The 21,274-nt window shown below is 46.0% G+C and overlaps 1 protein-coding gene across 1 annotated transcript in view; it reads right to left on the reverse strand.

Moving 5' to 3' along the window:
• FBXW8 (F-box and WD repeat domain containing 8) overlaps positions 1–21,274 on the reverse strand; it is a 435,985-nt gene that overhangs the window by 100,528 nt on the left and 314,183 nt on the right. The window contains exon 6 of the mRNA XM_063964341.1: positions 3,163–3,359. Coding sequence (XP_063820411.1) covers positions 3,163–3,359 — 197 coding nt within the window. The remainder of the gene's footprint in view (positions 1–3,162; positions 3,360–21,274) is intronic.

Consider the following 21,274-nt stretch of genomic DNA (forward strand, 5'->3'; position numbering starts at 1 on the left):
GGAAGTGAGGCAACAGTTCATGGCGGGAGACTCGCGGAAACTGGTCATGAACTGGGGTGAGGGGCGACCAGGAGAGCGTCTAACTCCCCACCACTGATATCAACCCTAGGGATCGCAGCCTCATACTATTTCTGGTGCCTTATGATTCCTAAGGCCTAGCACTGGAGCACCCGTGGTGGCGGCGCGTCAGCTACTGTTTGGTAGTCTCCTTCCAATACAGTGCGGCTGTTTCCGTATTCCCCGGCTACGGGAAACCGATGCCTTACCTTCTCCCTGTGCTCCGGCCACAGCCTGGTAACGTCTGCTGGACCTGCTAGTATATCCGACACAGACGCCTGCCGAGACAGCACTGTACACATGGGTAAGCGTTGTTGCAACCCGACGGAGAGTTGTTGGAGCGACTCTTTCCAATATGCGTATAAGACGCTGTTAAGAAAGATCGCTCAAAAACATAGTAAGACAATAAAAATAAAATAAGAAAGCTCAGGGCTGCCCTAGAACAGCAGCCCTCTGACCATGGTCCGGCTCCTTCCGCACCATACAAAAAACTGATTTGCCTGAGCCAGTGGGCGGGGATATATGGACGGGCCCGTTGCATCCTGGGAGGCCTGAAAGCTTGTGATCATTTGGTGCCAATCCACTGTCGCTCCATCATATCCCATTGTTATCCTGTGGATAAACTGTGGACCCTGCCAGAGAAAGTATTTTTATCTGTGTACTAAAAAAGAAATAAAATAGCAGCTGTGTGACAATTTATAGCAGTGGTTCTCAGCTCTGTCCTGCTGAGCCTCACCAGAAGCGTTGCCAGCTCTCCTTACAGGCACAGGTGAGGTACTGAAATCAGAGGAATGTGATAATGTTATTGAATCTGGCAGTCACTAACTAATGGCCCAGTAATCCATGTTTCTTCTAATCTCCCTGTACGCGTGTAATGCATGTGCTATGAGGTGATTATATAAGCATACTCTTGCAGCAAGCCTTTACCTATTTCAGATGAAGAGAATACTAAAAACATACCTATAAACATAATCAGGACATCCTTTCATAAATGATCTTTTCATTAAATGACTTGCACACACACAGAACAATCTTAATGTAATAAAACGGATTGTCTGAGTGAGCATGTGCAGAAACAGATAGCTTTATTATAATTGCAAAATCTGTAAACACAGATACAAATGCACTGGGTGGTCATCACTCGCCACAGTTATTCTTTATCCCCTCTCCGTAGTATAATCAATCCCATTTAATCCTCTCACAATAGCTTGGGGATATTGCTTTCCACTTGGCTAGGTCCTTTACTGCACCTATTTATTTAAAAAGAAGTCTAGAAAATACAAGGTAATGGGGGAAATGGGGATTTAGAACTTATATTGCCAAACCATGACAAAGAGCAATTCTTAGGAGACTATACTTACAGATGATGGGCCTGATTCAGAGATGGCCGAAAATGCAAAGCCGCTTGCAAGCAGCTTTACATCTCTGTCCAATTATTAGGAGGGAAATGCAGGAGATGTCTCAGCAGAAGAGACGCCTCATGCATGTCCCAGCACTGTGACCGATGTTGCAAGCTTAGATCCAACATCGCAGCCACACAGAGGGCTAGCTGAGGAAGCTCCAGCTTACTCAGCTGACCTACGGAAGCAGGGGCTTTGAGGCCAGGAAGTCTGCGTGGCAGCATGCAGACCTTGGTTTCTCTCCTACCAGAAAATGGAGGTGGGGGAGGGGGGGGGGGGGGTGACACGCACCTGTTTATGTTAATGCAGGCCTTGCACAGCTGCAGATTCCCGACGCAAAATTTGATCCAACCTAGACAGTTCCAAGCATTCTCAATATGTATCTTCAGCATAAACATAAAAATATCAAAAGAAAACCCAAGAAAAACAACAAACATTCTGGTTCTGGATGTCTTGAACACAGCCTTACGGGCACTTCACCAAAGTATTCTGGGTGTAAAACTCTGAGGTATTCTACATGTAAAAGTAGCCAGGTGTTATGAAACTAACCTTAACTGAATTTTGTTAAACTAAAGGAAAATTATCAATCAGAACACATAGATCCTGCAAGATGTAGGTAAGTTTGCATTGGAGTCGAATGGATTCTGCTAGATCAAGATACATCTGAATGTAGAATACCTAGATTCACGGAGACCCATATAATTCTGCACCTAAAATGCCTAAATCCAGCTAGATCCAGGAATGCCTGCAGTCAAGACACCACCTGGATTTTACGAGATCCAGGCACATCTCTGGCTGGCTCTGTGGTTTGCAGGCTGTTCCACATAAATTAAGAAGCAGAACAGTCCAGACGAAGGTCAGTATGCTGGTCATTTGCAACCCACCGTTGAAAGCAATACCAAACACTGTAGTTTAAACTATTACATTGAGGGAAATATATTAAGACTTTACACACTGCATAAACAAACATAGTCTATACACATACAAGCTCCTTACTGATATGGTCATTATTAACACAATTATATATTGCACTGAATACAAGTACGGTACTCTACATTATAGTGTACAATTTCCAAAAAGCTTAATGGAAACATTAATGTGATGTGAAGTGAATATAGAATGTTAGAAGTACAAGACATGACTGGTCATCCTTCTCACTCCTCACTGCCCCCCTTCTTCTCACCCCCCACTGCCCCCCTTTATTCACATCCCCCAACTGCCCCATCCTTTTGTTGACCTGCACCCCTCACCTTCTTCATACTCCCACTGTACTCCTCCCTGTTTGACTAAAGGGGGGTACACATGGGGAGATGTGTGCAGAGCGATCTAGCACAGAATTCTCAGCACTCATCTAGGACAATCTAGAACCGGCGAAAGCGTCGTGCGAGGCCGCGCATCGCTATCACTATGGGGTATACACACGGAGCGATGTGTGCTTCTTTTCTAAGTAATTTGGTCAGATTGCTTAGAGTTTAAGCACACATCGCTACGTGTGTACCCCCATTAGGCTTGGGAATGAAAGAGGACATTAGTAAAACATTTTTTTTTAAAAAGTAGCATTGCAGCTTTAAAAATAATAATAATAATAATAATGATGATGATAATAAAAATAATATAAAATATTGGGGTATTTTTACACAATACCATAACTCCATTGAGTACTGTTACACCAATCCAACCAATGTAATTAATAAGAAGAGCTCACCAGTTTCTGAGTCTGGAAAATGCAGCGACTGCGCCAGTACCCTTTATCATTAGGGCTTTCCACTTTGATTTGGAAACTAGATGCTGTTGCTATAGCAGCGGTTTCTGGGCACAGAGCTAGTGCCTGGATTTTTTGGTTGTGCTGATAATGATGGATAGGTTCCCGATCAAGCAGAAGACTCCAAACATCAATAGTACCTGAACAGTAAAAATAACATTTGGATTATTATATCAAAAGCTATGCAAAAGAAAATATGTGTAATATGTGTCATTAAGAGACCTAAAGGACATGCACATGTTACATTTATGTAAAAAAATAGGATTTTGGTTACATACCGGTAAATCCTTTTCTCGCAGTCCGTAGAGGATGCTGGGGTCCACATTAGTAACATGGGGTATAGACGGGTCCACCAGGAGCCATTGGCACTTTAAGAATTTGTGTGTGTGGGCTGGCTCCTCCCTCACTGCCCCTCCTACCAAACCAAACTCAGTCTAGAAATTGTACCCGAGGAGACAGATATCTTCGAGAGAAGGATTTTACACAGATAGTGGCGAGATTAACACCAGCTCACACATACAATGCACATCAAGCTAACCTAGCTTGAAACGCAGCAACCGCTGAAATATTACTTACCAAGTAATAATGCAGTACTCAACTAAAACGAAGTTCTACTGAACCAAATAACGATAGCAGGAAAACTAAGCGCTGGTCGTGTGCCCAGCATCCTCTACGGACTACGAGAAAAGGATTTACCGGTAGGTAACCAAAATCCTATTTTCTCTTACATCCTAGAGGATGCTGGGGTCCACATTAGTACCACGCGGATGTACCAAAGCTCCCAGAATTGGAGGGAGAGCGCGGAGGCTCCTGGATTGACCAAACTTCAGGTCCTCAGAGGCCAAAGTATCAAACTTGTAAAACTTTGCAAACGTGTTCGACCCAGACCAAGTAGCCACTTGGCAAAGCTTTAAAGCCGAGACACCCCGGGCTGCCGCCCAGGAAAAACCCACCTTACGAGTAGAGTGGGCCTTAACAGACGTAGGACACGGCAATCCTGCCGTAGAATAAGCATGCTGGATAGTGAACCTGATCCTGCAAGAGATTGCCTGCTTAGAAACAGGACACTGAAGGTTCTTGGGATCATACAGGACAAACAGAGAGTCCGATTTCCTGCGACGAGCAGTCCTCTTCGAATAGATTTATAGAGCCCTTACAACATCCAAGGACTTTGATGAAATTGAGGAGTCAGTAGCCACTGGCACCACAATAGGTTGGTTGATATGAAATGCCGGCACAACCTTCGGAAGAAACTGCTGACGTGTCAGAAGCTCAGCCCTATCTTCATAGAAGATCAAGTATGAGCTTCTACAGGACAAAGCCCCAACTCCGACACACGTCTAGCAGAAGTTACGGCAAACAAAGTGATAGCCTTCCACATGAGAAACTTGACCTCAACCTCCTGTACAGGCTCAAACCAGTCCGACTGGAGGAACTACACCACCACATTAAGATCCCAGGGCGCCGTAGGCGGCACAAAGGGAGGTGGGATGTGTAGAACTCCCTTCAAAAAAGTCTGAACCTCAGGGAGGGCAGCCAACTGTTTCTGGAAGAAAATGGATAGGGCCGAAATTTGGACCTTTATGGACCCCAACCTCAGGCCCATATCCACACCTGCTTGCAGGAAGAGGAGAAAACGTCCCAGTTGAAACTCCACAGTAGAAAACTTCTTGGACTCACACCAAGATACATATTGTTCCAAATACGATGGTAATGTTTAGACGTAACTCCTTTCCTAGCCTGTATCAGGGTAGGAATAACCTTGTTTGGAATGCCCTTCCGAGCTAGTATCAGGTGTTCGACTGCCATACCGTTAAACGCAGCCGCGGTTAAGTCTTGATAGGCGAACGGCCCCTGCTGCAGCAGGTCCTCCCGAAGAGGAAGAGGCCTCGGCTCTTCTAGCAGTAGATCCAGAAGATCCGCGTACCAAGACCTTCTTGGCCAGTCTGGAACAATGAGGATCGCTTTAGCACTTTTGGAATGACTGGGAGTGGTGAAAACACGTACACCGACTGGAAAACCCATGGAGTCATCAGGGCATCAACCGCCACTGCTTGCGGGTCCCTTGACCTGGAACAATATCGCCGAAGCTTCTTGTTGAGACGAGAGGCCATCATGTCGCTTTGAGGTACACCCCAAAGATCTGTTACTTCCGTGAACACCTCCGGATGGAGTCCCCGCTCTCCTGGATGGTGATCGTGTCTGCTGAGGAAGTCCGCTTCCCAGTTGTCTACTCCCGGAATGAAGATTGCAGACAGCGCCAACGCGTGTTTTTCTGCCCAGAGGATGATTCTTGTTACCTCTGACATTGCAGCACTGCTTTTCGTTCCGCCCTGTCGGTTGATGTAAGCCACTGTCGTTAAATTGTCCGACTGCACTTGAATGGCCCGATTTCTCAGAAGATGGGCCGCTTGGAGAAGACCGTTGTAGACGGCTCTTAGCTCTAGAATGTTTATCGGCAGGCTGGCTTTCCAGACTTGACCACCTTCCTTGGAAGGTCTCCCCTTGAGTGACTGCGCCCCAGCCTCGGAGACTTGCATCCGTGGTTAGAAGGATCTAGTCCTGAATCCTGAACCTGCGGCCCTCCAGAAGGTGAGGTAGTTTCAACCACCAGAGGAGTCAAATCCTGGCCTTTGGTGTCAGACGAATCCTCTCGTGGATATGTAGATGGGATCCCGACCACTTGTCCAGGAGATCCAGTTGGAAGGACCAAGCATGAAACCTCCCGTACTGTAGAGCCTTGTAAGAGGCCACCATCTTTTCCAGAAGGCGAATGTACTGATGAACCGACACCCGGGCTGGCTTCAGGACATCCCGGACCATTGTTTGTATCACCAACGCTTTTTACTTTGGAAGAAACACCCTCTGCACTTCTGTGTCGAGGATCATTCCCAGAAAGGACAACCTTCTGCTTGGTTCCAAATTTGATTTTGGAAGATTCAGGATACAACCGTGTTCCCTGAGCAGGTGGGTCGTGAGAAGGCTGGACTGAAACAGCTTCTCCTTGGATGGTGCCTTTATCAACAGATCTTCCAGATATGGAATTATGTTCACCCCCTGTCTGTGAAGGAGAACCATAATTTCCGGCATCACCTTGGTGAATACCCTCGGTGCTGTGGAGAGGTCAAATGGCAGAGCCTGGAACTGATAGTGACAGTCCAACAATGCGAATCGGAGAGAAGCCTGATGTGGCGGCCAAATTGGAATGTGGAGGTACGCATCCTTGATATACAGGGATACCAGGAATTCCCCCTCTTCCAGACTTGATATCACCGCCCTTAGAGACTCCATTTTGAACTTGAACTGCTTCAGAAAGGGATTTAGCGATTTTAGGTTCAGAATGGGCCTGACCGAACCATCCGGTTTAGGTACCACGAAAAGGTTTGAATAGTAACCTTTGTTTTGCATATGAAGAGGAACCGGTACAATTACCTGTGCCTCCACCAACTTCTGGACGGCTGCCTGCAGGACAGCCCTGTGTGCCAGCAAAGCCGGCAAGCCTGATTTGAAGAATCGGTGAGGAGGGAGATCTTGAAATTCCAGCCTGTACCCCTGGGACATGATATCTTGCACCCAGGCCGGACGACACCCAGACGTGACTGAAATGCCCGAGTCTCGCTCCCACCGGCCCCACCTCCGGGGCGTGCAGTCCACCGTCATGCGGAGGACTTCGGCATACCTGAAGCAGGTTTCTGTTCCTGGGAACCCGCCGTAGCAGGTTTCTTGGATTTGGGCCGGCCTCCCCTAAAGAAGGTGTTGGACGGTCTGGCCTTTCGTGGCTTGGCAGCCCAAAAGGGCTGTGATACAGTTGAAGAAATGGGTTTCTTCGTAGCAGGTGTACCTGAGGGAAGAAAAGGTGACTTACCCGCTGTAGCCATGGAGATCCACGCATCTAACGCTTCCCCAAAGAGAGCCTGACCTGTGTAGGGTAGGGTCTCCACACTTCTCCTGGATTTCGCATCGGCAGACTACTATCGCAGCCACAGTCCTTGACGAGCTGAGACAGACATGGAAGAAATTCCTGCAGCCATGGAACCCAGGTCTTTCATGGATTCTACCAGAAATCCTGCCGAATCCTGTATGTTACGCAAAAACAATTCAACATCAGATTTATCCATAGTATCCAAATCTTCAAGTAATGTGCATGACCACTTTACTATAGCTTTGGCAATCCAAGCACTGGCAATAGTGGGACATAATATAGCCCCTGAAGCCGTGTACATGGATTTGAGCGTATTATCAAATTTACGATCAGCCGGCTCTTTCAAGGCGGTGGATCCTGGAACAGGTAAAACCACCTTTTTTGAGAGTCTGGATACAGACACGTCAACCATGGGTGGGTTTTCCCATTTTTTTCTATCCTCCATAGGGAAAGGAGACGCCACCAGGACCCTTTTAGGGATCTGGAATTTTTACTCAGGGTTTTCCCACGCTTTTTAAAAAAAATAGCATTTAATTCTTAGGACGCAGGGAAGGTTAGCGAGGCTTTCTTATTTTCAGTGAAGTAAGCCTCCTCAACCTGCACAGGTGTTGCATCAGTAATATTCAACACATCCCTAATGGCCTCTATCATCAACTGCATTGCTTTTGCAAGAGAAGCTGCCCCCCTCAACACATCCCCATCACCGTCCTCAGTGTCAGAATCGGTATCCGTGTCATCTTGCATAATCTGTGCAAGAGCACGTTTTTGGGAATATACTGAGGGGGGCCCTGAAGTAACAGAACTGGGCCAGACTGCCATATAGTTCTGTAAAGCCCGAGTTGCAGACTCATTCTGTGCAACCCTAGTAGAAATCTGAGAAGTCATAGATTTGATAGAGGATAACCACTCGGGCTCCCTTGCTGGTATCTGTACTAAAACAGTGCAATCCTGATTACATGGAATGGGATCATGCTGAGAGGACATATCCTCTGCAGCATATGACACAGAGTCCCTGGACATAGCTTAATGGAGACCACAGACACTCCCCACACACACACACACACACACACACACACACACACACACACACGAGGACAGACAGAGTTTCACCCCCAAAAATGGCAAGAGACACACAGAGATTGGAGCCTACCCACACACAGCGCTTTTTAGGTAAAGGGAGACCCTCAACCAGCGTTGACTGTGCACCTTAATAGGTTACACAGCCTGTATACAGCCTCCCCCCCATTCTACAACTCCCTGGTACCGTGAGAGATAGCTGGAGTTGTTCTGGAGGGACTTGCTCTTCACGGACTGCGTTGTGCAGGCAGGAAAATGGCGCTGAACGCTGCTGGGTCCGCTTTGAGGAGAAGCTCCGTCCCCAAAATGGCGCTATCTTCCCGCTCTTCATAGGATTATACTGGCCTGAGGAATTATGCTGGCAGAGACCCTGGGACCCCGACAGGCTGTGTGACCAGTGTAGGGTGTAGGCGCCGGCTCAGGGCGCCCCTCCCAGCGCCGCACTATGTACTGGGTTAACCCCCGGAGCGCAGTTAGTACTGCGTTCCCTACCCTGTTGCCGCCCATCTTCACACCGGCCCCCTGCTTGCTAGGGGGTCGGTGACTCACTCGCCACTGATCTTCTGGCTCTGTAATGGGGTGGCGGCATGCTGCTGGGGTGAGCGATTCCCTGTGGCGGGGAACGATCGATCCCCTCAGGAGCTCAGTGTCCTGTCAGGGGAGATAGTGGCTCAGATCCCGCAGGGCGGACACTACTCCCCCCCTTAGTCCCACGAACCAGGGAGGCTGTTGCCAGCAGCCTCCCTGTAAAATAATAAACTCTAAAAAAAACTTTTTCTAAAGAAGCTCTGTAGAGCTCCCCTAGCTGTGACCTCCTCCAGGCACATTTTCTAAACTGAGTCTGGTAGGAGGGGCATAGAGGGAGAAGCCAGCCCACACTCTCAAACTCTTAAAGTGCCAATGGCTCCTGGTGGACCCGTATATGGGTTCACTATGGTATGCCGGCGGTCGGGCTCCCGGCGACCAGCATACCGGCGCCGGGAGGCCGACCGCCGGCTTACCGACAGTGTGGCGAGCGCAAATGAGCCCCTTGTGGGGAAATTGCAATGGAACCCAGATTTGGAACCATTCCCCCGGTGTGAATGATGTGAATGTGTGAATGATGTAAATGCATTTTGAGTCCAGTGACTGACTAGCCTCCGTGTAATGAGACCTGCTATGCAGCATTTGCTGGCGTGTTACAGAAGTGGCACGGACCATGCGATGCAAACGGCAGTGTTTCTCCACGGATAACACTGTGAGCGCCTAGACCGGAACCGGAAGTGCGTTCCATAGCCGGATGGCGTGCGGTTCACGGCGGCGCTATTGAGAGAGATGGTGAGGCACGGGTGGACGGATGAGAGAGTCGTCACATGTGCGGAGTGTCAGGATATTGATGACGGGCACCTTGGCTATTTAAGCAGCAACTATGTGGCTTATTGTTGTGGAGCCCTTGAGGAAGGTGGTTATACACCGAAACAGCTGTCGGGCTTATCACTACAGGACAATGCATCCATGAGCTGACCAGATAAGTTCCTTGGTTTGAAGCTGCTATCATGTATTTATCTACAATATTTTTCACCAACTGCTGCTATTTTGAATTTTATTGATGAACTGTTTGAATTTCTTCACTAAAATATTTTTTCATCTAATTGGTGTGCTGGTCTCTATGTGGATAGGCTGCTTTCAACAGTGTGCTTTACACAGGAGGTTTTATATATATATATATATATATATATATAAAACATACAGATAAGTATACATGCACACAAACATTATCTATCTGTACGTGTGTGTGTGTGTGTGTGTGTGTGTGTGTGTGTGTGTGTGTGTGTGTGTGTGTGTGTGTATATATATATATATATATATATATATATATATATATATATACACATGCATGTATGTATAAAGACATTTTAATGCCATTAGCAGTATATTTCTACTGCTTTTAGAACAGCACGTCAGAAAATGCAACGAACATCGTGATCAATTTGTCCTCTTGCTACTGGTGCCCCATGACATGAATGAAACCTCCTTACACAAATAACAGACACTCCGCCAACCTTCTAAGTTCTAGCTTCCTCAGACCCCAGCAAAGAAGCACTCCCCTCCTTCTTTAATGAATCACTATTGCAAGTCACATAAAAGAAAATAAATCACTGACTTTCTACAGCTGCACTTTTAAAATATAGCTTTAAAACTGTGAAAATCCCATTACATGCCAACTTAATTAATGGAGAGGTTTAAATAGGATCTTGATCTTTTCTGAAACCAGTTAGACAATTATTTACCTTTTAAGCAATTAATGCAATTACCATTTTGCGTTCAAGTTATCCAAGACCAGTTCTGCTGAAAGCGGCAAACCTCCTTGGGGACACTTTAGACTTGGGGCTCATCTTTAGACGGAGGACTAATTGCATCTTTGGCTTTGTGCTCTCACTACGAGGCAGCTAATTGTTTAGGTAAATAGCAGATTAATTTAAATATGCATTGCTAATAATAAAAGCAAATGGCCTCCATTACATTTGTCGCTCCCAGGCCGATTGCTATAAATCTTCCACCCAAGACCCATTAGGTTGGCGGGGGAGGCGTGGATGGTCCGCATTACTTCACAGCAGTAGCACTTTCTAGACATCAAACAGCACTTTTTGAAAGCAAGCATAAATCAGCTTAAACTCATTAGGTACCATTTGCACTGCTTACTGTTTCATTATTGCGCTCCTTGGGGAAAAGCAGCTGGCATCTCTACCCGATCCATAAAGACTTTTTTTTTTTTTTTTTTTTTTTTAAACAGTGAACTTTAAAAAGGGTGAAATATTGGTGATGGATAGTTATGAGATTTTTTTTTTTTATTCAACCAAAAAAAAAAAGTCTGAAGTAAAGATCAGTAACTGCTTACTATGAAAGGTCTGCAATATTACAGAATATTAAAAACAAAAACCTTCATGGGATTGATTTTCAGAACATGGCGGTTTCTTGAAACAACTACTCATAGATGCAGAATAACACAGAACAGGTGTTTCGCCTTCCAAAATCTCCACTGAGCACTGTACACCTTACTATTACAGATTGCAATTATGACATTGCCCAAGGTACATCATGTGATCAAGGTGGTAGTAATCCCAGGCATGAAAATATACAGCACTGTAACTCCTAACATCTTCCTGCTGGCACATAAAACTTTAGTATTTAGTAAATAGTGAGCAATTTAGCCCCCTTATACCATCCCATGCGCAGCTTAGCTTCCATACTATTTTTCAATTGGTTTAGTAAAGACACCTTTCATCTCTTACCACATTATATACAAACCAGAGCAACAGAAGGCTTGAGAACTATGGCTTTGTAATAAACACTTCAAGAGCTGTCATATACAGTGTTGGGGGCCTGTGGTCGTTCTTTGGTTACAGATCAGTATACAGAATCTGTCAAAAAAAGTTCTGAAAGGGGCAATCTGCGAAGCATAGAATGAGGTGCGATGTATGAAAGCTACAGGCTGTTTTAGTTCCCTCTGATGTGGCCTGCAGCCAAACGGAGCCAAGCCTGGCAGCAGATGGGGTCTTGGCATCACCCTACCAGTCCCTGCATTAGCAGCATCTGCTCATTACCTGGCACGACGGACGCTTCCATCCACCTCCCCCCCTTGTTTCCTGCCCACCCTATGGAGCTCCAATCAAAGCAGCTATGAACTACATTTGAATTTTATTATTTGGGTTGAATAAAAGCATATTCACAACAATAACAAAAAGCTAACAAATGTCAGAGGATGCCTGTCATGCTTGTGACATACAGGTAGGACATTGTCTTGACGGTAAAGTAGGACTGACATTATTCTGATAGCAACACACAATTTTTTACGCTAAACATTTTAAAAATTAGGTTTTCTGTGGCAGAATAATAGACGGTCATTTAGTAACATTGCACACAGAGTTGCAACATTTTTTTTAACCAATCAGCGATTACCTTTTATTCACATAAAGCAAGTTAAACAATAAAAGTGAATGTCCAATTGGTTTAATGCAGATGCAACCATCCCAGACTGGACATGCATCAGATCAGAGAACAGAATTACACCATGGCATAAATAACAACTGGAAACACAGTCATTCCTTCTATTTTATACTTCTTTGGAGGCTGATCATTACTCAAAATTTTCATATTCCGCCATTATAAAAAGAAAATAATTTCTGTTTTTGCAAATATAAAATAAACTTAAATTTGCTTAGACTTGGAAATTATGAGAAGGTTAATAGTCTAACACTCTTAACAAGACAATATTGGCTGAAGAACATACCTGGCACCACAGTGCCTCAGAGCTAAGCCTCAGAAGAATTGAAAATGAGTTTAATGGGTGCTGTGCTTGTGTGCCTTTCTAATGCACATGAGGAGAAAAAAATACACATGGCAGCCAACGCGGCCACTCAGAGTAAAAAGAGTGTTCTTGTGTGCATAGTGCAAAGCGAGACACAGCTGTTTTATTATCCTCACTAAAAGATTTTCATCCTATTCTTCCATTAACCTCTCAGTATTAAGCACACACAACCGGTTTAAGGCAATCCTTTGATAAGATATTCAATGGAACATAAAAGTATTCCTTATACATTTTTTTTTTTACAGTCTAACAAATGGATACATTTGCAGACAATATCCCTTGGTTCACCCAGTTCTGGTGTCTACCCATAAAATCACTCCACCAATGTCTTTAGTTTGAAAAAATATCAACTTGAAGAAATCCAGCATCTGCTATAATACTAGTGCCCCAGTACTTGCGTGCTGCGTCTTGTTGCTTTTAAGGAACAAGGTGGATTTGGGATCATTGATACCACATAATACATTCATACTTCAGTGTACATTAAGGACATTCTGGGAACGCTTTTTCATATGTTTCCAACTTTGTATTCTTTAGAATGAAGTCATGCGCTATGGAGTCACCAGTAAAGACATGGTGACCACAGAAACCAATAATCCCTAATTAACAATCTGCTTTATAAGTGGTCCCTGCAAGATGAATATACCCTGACTTTACCAACTGGAGTGTGTATCCCATAGTGAACAACTGTTTAGGAAAAAAAAATATGACTGCAATTCCAAGCACCACAGCATGCAAGGGATCACACGAAGCTCACTACATTTGAAAAACATGTCTATATGAGTCTTCATAAGTCACATGTGCCCCGTAGAAATTGGGAAGTCTGTGCATATTTAATATAGCCATCACAGCCAAGGTTAACACTGAAAATAACTCCGTGGAAAAGGACATTTTCAGAAATAGGTAAACTGTATTCTAAATGTTGGATTGTGGCCGTGTTAGGTTATGATCTGCCGCAGTAAAAGTATATAATGGTGGTGTCATATTCAGATCTAGGATAAACAGATATATAGAAAGTTGTTTAAAACAGATGGGTGAATTAGAGATCGTAGTCTACCATCTTCAGCCATCTTTTACTATTTTCTGCAACTTTTACTTAAATTAAATCCACGCTTTTAATCCAGTTTTCTTATTAAAATTTTGGGATAATACAGAAATAATTTTCTTAAATGAACAAAGAGTAATCAAAAATATAAATACAATGACTGACTAATGATATCAGAAAAGAACTAACAACAGGTTTATTTTAGCAGTTTTCCTCATAGAGGGCCTGATTCAGATTTGGAAGCAAGGCAGGAAAAGCGCTTAACTTTGAATGTGAAAAAACCTATTTTACAATGCAAGGGCAGCAAATAAATGTATATGTTTTTTTGTGCAAGGTAAATACTGGTTCCTTTTGTATGTAGCCCACAAATGTTAGACAGCTTTATTTTTCCACTGCAATTTAGATTTCAGTTTGGATTCACACCTCCCAAATCTAAATCTCATCTATTACATCTGCCCCGCGTGCAGTGCAACATGGTTTTACCCAGTTGTTTGCTTTGCTTCCAAATCAGGAAATCGGTTTAGGCTGCGGAGGGAAGTTTAGGCATAGGCTGCCGGGGGTGGGGGGAAGGGTAGAGTTAGACGGTGGGGAGGGAGGGTCGGGGTTAGGCACCACCGGGGAGGGTTAGGGTTAAGCTGCGGGAGGGAGGGTTAGGCTGCGGGGAGGGTTAGGGTTAAGCTGCAGGGGGATGGGGATGGGGGAGGGATAGGTTTAGGCTTTGGGAGGGTTAGGCACCAGTGGGGAGGGTTAAGGATATGCTGCAGGGTGGGAGGCTGCGAGTAAGGAGGATTAGGGTTAGGGGGGTTGGGTATTAGGGCTAGTCTACTTATCACTTTGGTGTCGGGATCCTGAGCATTGGGATGCCACTGTCGGTATTTTGACTGCCAACATCCCAAGCGCCAGGATCTAGATATCATCCCTCTGTATGGTATCCTTAAACTCTCTTTGTTCTATATTACTAACTTGTAGTATGGTCATTTTCAGCCCCCAGAGAGGAAGCACTCTATTATGGTTAGATGTATGTAGATCTAAGTTAATACTGAAAATCCCTTGCATGAGATAGGTCACTTCCATCGCCTACTGGAGACTCTGGATGTAAGCCAAATAACGTTTCCCCAGTTGTGGTCAGCTACCTCTATGCCACTTCCCTGTCTGTCTTGCATCGGTCTCTTAGTAAGGTAGTGTGAGTAGGGTATGAGATTGTAAACATGCTTAATGCTTTGGGAAGCACGTGTTTATCAGACTTCATACTTCATCAAAGAGTTCAAGAGACTGAAGTCATTGACCATTCCATTATTACGGAAAGCCACCTTTACCTCACCTAGAAGCTATTTGATGTCATTAAGTACTATAATGTTATCTTAGGGATGCCTCACACTTGGATTTAGCGAATAACACTATTATATCAATCCTCGAGGAGCTTTCCATTTCAGCATGGGAGAGTGCTGGTATTTTATTTATGACTTTGCTTTTGCTCTGACAACTCTGCACAGAAAGTCAGCACACATCTTTGAATAAGAAGAGGTCATGCTTGATATATAAATGAGCAAAAGGAAATCTGACTGGGCAAACTGGTAAGTGTGTCACTGTTAGCATACCATTCTTATAAACTCTGATTTTAAGTGAGAAGTGTGCAGCTCAAGACACAAGCTGAATAAAGTATCACATCGCTACTGCAATACAGATAGTGGACCTCATATCTCAGATGTTTAAAACCGTGTGCTAATAGGAATACAGGTTAAAAAAAGAAATAATCGTTATGGTAGACTTACCGTTGATAACGCTATTTCTCCTAAACCCACAGGATAACACTGGGATATGAGGTAGCGACAGCGGATTGGCACCAAACGATCAAAGCTTTCGGCATCCCAGCATGCAACGAACCCGTCCCTATATCCACGCTTCCTGGCTCAGGCAATTCAGTTGTTTTTCCAAAGCTCAAGCTAGGAGCATCAGAGAGAGCCCTAATCAGGCGAGAAGAACACACATGCACACCCTTACGTACAAGAAAGAAGAGGTTAGTGAGTGAAAAGATCCTCAAATCAGGTGCGTCAGGGTGGGATCCCAGGGGAACCTGTGGACTTAGGAGAAATACTGTTATTAACGGTAAGATCTTACCATAATGTATATTTCTCCGGCAGGGTCCACAGGTTATCCACAGGAGAACATTGGGATTTCACAAAGCAATTTACTGGTGGGGATGCTCCTGATTGGACAAGAGAATCGTTCGCCCAAATTCAGCGTCCTGAGAGGCAAAGGTATCCATGGCATTCAGGGTCATTCCGACCCGTTCGCACGCAGCGGTTCTTCGCTGCGGTGCAAACGGGTCTGAAATGTGCATGCGCGTCGGACGCATTGCTCACAAACAACGACGCTGCAAACGAGAAATGTGATCGCAGCGGCGATCGTAAGAAGACGGACAGGTGGGAGGCGTTCTGGGGCAGATACTCACCATTTTCCAGGCGTGGCGAGTCCAACGCAGGCGGATCCAGGCGTTTTGAGGGCGGATGTCTGACGTCAGGACCGGGACCTTCATTGCTGGATCCGTCGCACTGGGTGAGTAACTGCAGCCCTAGTCTTGTTTTGCTTGAAGATTTTTTAGCGTAGCAGGGCTGCACACGCGTTCGCAGCCCTGCTATGCTAAAATACACTCCCCCATAGGCGGCATCAGGGTGATCGCATGAGCAGCAAAAAGTTGCTATGTGCGATCAACTCGGAATGAATGTGTTAATAGAAGACCATGTGGCTGCCTTACATATCTGTTCTGCTGAAGCACCAGGTTGTGCTGCGCATGATTGACATACCTTATGAGTAGAGTGAGCAGAGATATTAGCCGAAACAGGGAGATCAGCTGGAGAATATGCTTCTGATATCGTCATCCGAAGCCACCTTGCCAGTCTCTGCTTTTCAGCAGGCCATCTTCTCTTGTGAAATCCGTAGAGAATGAAGAGAGAATCTGTCTTTCTGATGGCACTGGTACGATCCACGTAGATCCTTAAGGCACAGACCACGTCCAGCGATGCATCTCCCGCAGAAAGGCCCGGTTCTTGGATACCCGGGACTACAATTTCTTCGTTAAGGTGGAATTTAGACATCACCTTAGGAAGATACCCAGATCCAGTTCTGAGAACTGCTTTATCTGGATAAAAAAAAAAATAAGAATTTACTTACCGATAATTCTATTTCTCATAGTCCGTAGTGGATGCTGGGGACTCCGTAAGGACCATGGGGAATAGCGGCTCCGCAGGAGACTGGGCACATCTAAAGAAAGCTTTAGGACTATCTGGTGTGCACTGGCTCCTCCCCCTATGACCCTCCTCCAAGCCTCAGTTAGGATACTGTGCCCGGACGAGCGTACACAATAAGGAAGGATTTTGAATCCCGCGTAAGACTCATACCAGCCACACCAATCACACCGTATAACCTGTGATCTGAACCCAGTTAACAGCATGATAACAGAGGAGCCTCTGAAAGATGGCTCACAACAATAATAACCCGATTTTTGTAACAATAACTATGTACAAGTATTGCAGACAATCCGCACTTGGGCGCCCAGCATCCACTACGGACTATGAGAAATAGAATTATCGGTAAGTAAATTCTTATTTTCTCTAACGTCCTAAGTGGATGCTGGGGACTCCGTAAGGACCATGGGGATTATACCAAAGCTCCCAAACGGGCGGGAGAGTGCGGATGACTCTGCAGCACCAAATGAGAGAACTCCAGGTCCTCCTCAGCCAGGATATCAATTTTGTAGAATTTTACAAACGTATTTGCTCCTGACCAAGTAGCTGCTCGGCAAAGTTGTAAAGCAGAGACCCCTCGGGCAGCCGCCCAAGATGAGCCCACCTTCCTTGTGGAGTGGGCATTTACAGATTTTTGGCTGTGGCAGGCCTGCCACAGAATGTGCAAGCTGAATTGTACTACAAATCCAACGAGCAATAGTCTGCTTAGAAGCAGGAGCACCCAGCTTGTTGGGTGCACACAGGATAAACAGCGAGTCAGATTTCCTGACTCCAGCCGTCCTGGAAACATATATTTTCAGGGCACTGACAACGTCTAGCAACTTGGAGGCCTCCAAGTCCCTAGTAGCCGCAGGCACCACCAATAGGTTGGTTCAGGTGAGACGCTGAAACCACCTTGGGGAGAAACTGAGGATGAGTCCTCAATTCCGCCCTGTCCGAATGGAAAATCAGATAAGGGCTTTTTCAGGATAAAGCCGCCAATTCTGACACGCGCCTGGCCCAGGCCAGGGCCAACAGCATGACCACTTTCCATGTGAGATATTTTAACTCCACAGATTTAAGTGGTTCAAACCAATGTGACTTTTGGAACCCAAAACTACATTGAGATCCCAAAGTGCCACTGGAGGCACAAAAGGAGGCTGTATATGCAGTACCCCTTTTACAAACGTCTGAACTTCAGGGACTGAAGCTAGTTCTTTTTGGAAGAAAATTGACAGGGCCGAAATTTGAACCTTAATGGACCCCAATTTCAGGCCCATAGACACTCCTGTTTGCAGGAAATGTAGGAATCGACCCAGTTGAATTTCCTCCGTCGGGCCTTACTGGCCTCGCACCACGCAACATATTTTCGCCAATTGCGGTGATAATGTTTTTGCGGTTACATCCTTCCTGGCTTTGATCAGGATAGGGATGACTTCATCCGGAATGCCTTTTTTCCTTCAGGATCCGGCGTTCAACCGCCATGCCGTCAAACGCAGCCGCGGTAAGTCTTGGAACAGTCAGGGTCCTTGCTGGAGCAGGTCCCTTCTTAGAGGTAGAGGCCACGGATCCTCAGTGAGCATCTCTTGAAGTTCCGGTTACCAAGTCCTTCTTGGCCAATCCGGAACCACGAATATAGTGCTTACTCCTCTCCATCTTATCAATCTCAGTACCTTGGGTATGAGAGGCAGAGGAGGGAACACATACCCTGACTGGTACACCCACGGTGTTACCAGAGCGTCTACAGCTTATTGCCTGAGGGTCCCTGGACCTGGCGCAATACCTGTCGAGTTTTTAATCATGTGGAAGACTTCTGGGTGAAGTCCCCACTCTCCCGGGTGGAGGTCGTGCTGAGGAAGTCTGCTTCCCAGTTGTCCACTCCCGGAATGAATACTGCTGACAGTGCTATCACATGATTTTCCGCCCAGCGAAGAATCCTTGCAGCTTCTGCCATTGCCCTCCTGCTTCTTGTGCCACCCTATCTGTTTACGTGGGTGACTGCCGTGATGTTGTCCGACTGGATCAACACCGGCTGACCTTGAAGCAGAGGTCTTGCTAAGCTTAGAGCATTGTAAATGTCCCTTAGCTTCAGGATATTTATGTGAAGTGATGTCTCCAGGCTTGACCATAAGCCCTGGATATTCCTTCCCTGTGTGACTGCTCCCCAGCCTCGCAGGCTGGCATCAGTGGTCACCAGGACCCAGTCCTGAATGCCTAATCTGCGGCCCTCTAGAAGATGAGCACTCTGCAACCACCACAGGAGGGACACCCTTGTCCTTGGTGACAGGGTTATCCGCTGATGCATCTGAAGATGCGATCCGGAAAATTTGTCCAGCAGGTCCCACTGGAAAGATTTTGCGTGGAATCTGCCGAATGGGATTGCTTCGTAGGAAGCCACCATTTTACCCAGAACCCTTGTGCATTGATGCACTGAGACTTGGCTCGGTTTTAGGAGGTTCCTGACTAGCTCGGATAACTCCCTGGCTTTCTCCTCCGGGAGAAACACCTTTTTCTGGACTGTGTCCAGGATCATCCCTAGGAACAGAAGACACGTCGTCGGAACCAGGTGCGATTTTGGAATATTGAGAATCCAATCGTGCTGCCGCAACACTACCTGAGATAGTGCTACACCGACCTCCAACTGTTCCCTGGATCTTACCCTTATCAGGGAATTGTCCAAGGAAGGGATAACTAAAATTCACTTCCTTCGAAGGAATATCATCATTTCGGCCATTACCTTGGTAAAGACCCGGGGTGCCGTGGACCATCCATACGGCAGCGTCTGAACTGATAGTGACAGTTCTGTACCATAAACCTGAGGTACCCTTGGTGAGAAGGGTAAATTTTGACATGAAGGTAAGCATCCTTGATGTCCCGAGACATCATGTAGTCCCCTTCTTCCAGGTTCGCAATCACTGCTCTGAGTGACTCAATCTTGAATTTGAACCTCTGTACGTAAGTGTTCAAAGATTTTAGATTTAGAATCGGTCTCACCGAGCCGTCCGGCTTCGGTACCACAACAGTGTGGAATAATACCCCGTTCCCTGTTGCAGGAGGGGTATCTTGATTATCACCTGCTGGGAATACAGCTTGTGAATGGCTTCCAAAACTGTCTCCCTGTCAGAAGGAGACATCGGTAAAGCCGACTTTAGGAAACGGCGAGGGGGAGACGTCTCGAATTCTAATTTGTACCCCTGAGATATCACCTGAAGGATCCAGGGGTCTACTTGCGAGTGAGCCCACTGCGCGCTGAAATTCATTGAGACGGGCCCCCCACCGTGCCTGATTCTGCTTGTAAAGCCCCAGCGTATACTGAGGGCTTGGCAGAGGCGGGAGAGGGTTTCTGTTCCTGGGAACTGGCTGATTTCTGCAGCCTTTTTCATCTCCGTCTGTCACGGGGCAGAAATGAGGAACCTTTTGCCCGCTTGTCCATGAAAAGACTGCGCCTGATAATACGGCGTCTTCTCATGTTGAGAGGCGACCTGGGGTACAAACGTGGAATTCCCAGCTGTTGCCGTGGCCACCAGGTCTGAAAGACCGACCCCAAATAACTCCTCCCTTAAAAAAGCAATACTTCCAAATGCCGTTTGGAATACGCATCACCTGACCACTGACGTGTCCATAACCCTCTACTGGTAGAAATGGACAACGCGCTTAGACTTGATGCCAGTCGGCAAATATTCCGCTGTGCATCACGCATATATAAAAATGCATCTTTTAAATGCTCTATAGGCAAAAATATACTGTCCCTATCTAGGGTATCAATATTTTCAGTCAGGGAATCCGACCACGCCAACCCAGCACTGCACATCCAGGCTGAGGCGATTGCTGGTCGCAGTATAACACCAGTATGTGTGTAAATACATTTTAGGATACCCTCCTGCTTTCTATCAGCAGGATCCTTAAGGGCGGCCATCTCAGGCGAAGGTAGAGCCCTTACAAGCGTGTGAGCGCTTTATCCCCCCTAGGGGGTGTTTCCCAACGCACCCTAACCTCTGGCGGGAAAGGATATAATGCCAATAACATTTTAGAAATTATCCGTTGTTATCGGGGGAAACCCACGCATCATCAGAGACCTCATTTAATTTCTCAGATTCAGGAAAACTACAGGTAGTTTTTCCTCACGGAACATAATACCCCTTTTTTGGTGGTACTCGTATTATCAGAAATGTGTAAAACATTTTTCATTGCCTCAATCATGTAACGTGTGGCCCTACTGGAAGTCACATTCGTCTCTTCACCGTCGACACTGGAGTCAGTATCCGTGTCGGCGTCTATATCTGCCATCTGAGGTAACGGGCGCTTTAGAGCCCCTGACGGCCTATGAGACGTCTGGACAGGCACAAGCTGAGTAGCCGGCTGTCTCATGTCATCCACTGTCTTTTATACAGAGCTGACACTGTCACATAATTCCTTCCAACAGTTCATCCACTCAGGTGTCG

Source organism: Pseudophryne corroboree, chromosome 1 (genome assembly GCF_028390025.1).
Source record: "Pseudophryne corroboree isolate aPseCor3 chromosome 1, aPseCor3.hap2, whole genome shotgun sequence".
Taxonomy (NCBI): Eukaryota; Metazoa; Chordata; class Amphibia; order Anura; family Myobatrachidae; genus Pseudophryne; species Pseudophryne corroboree.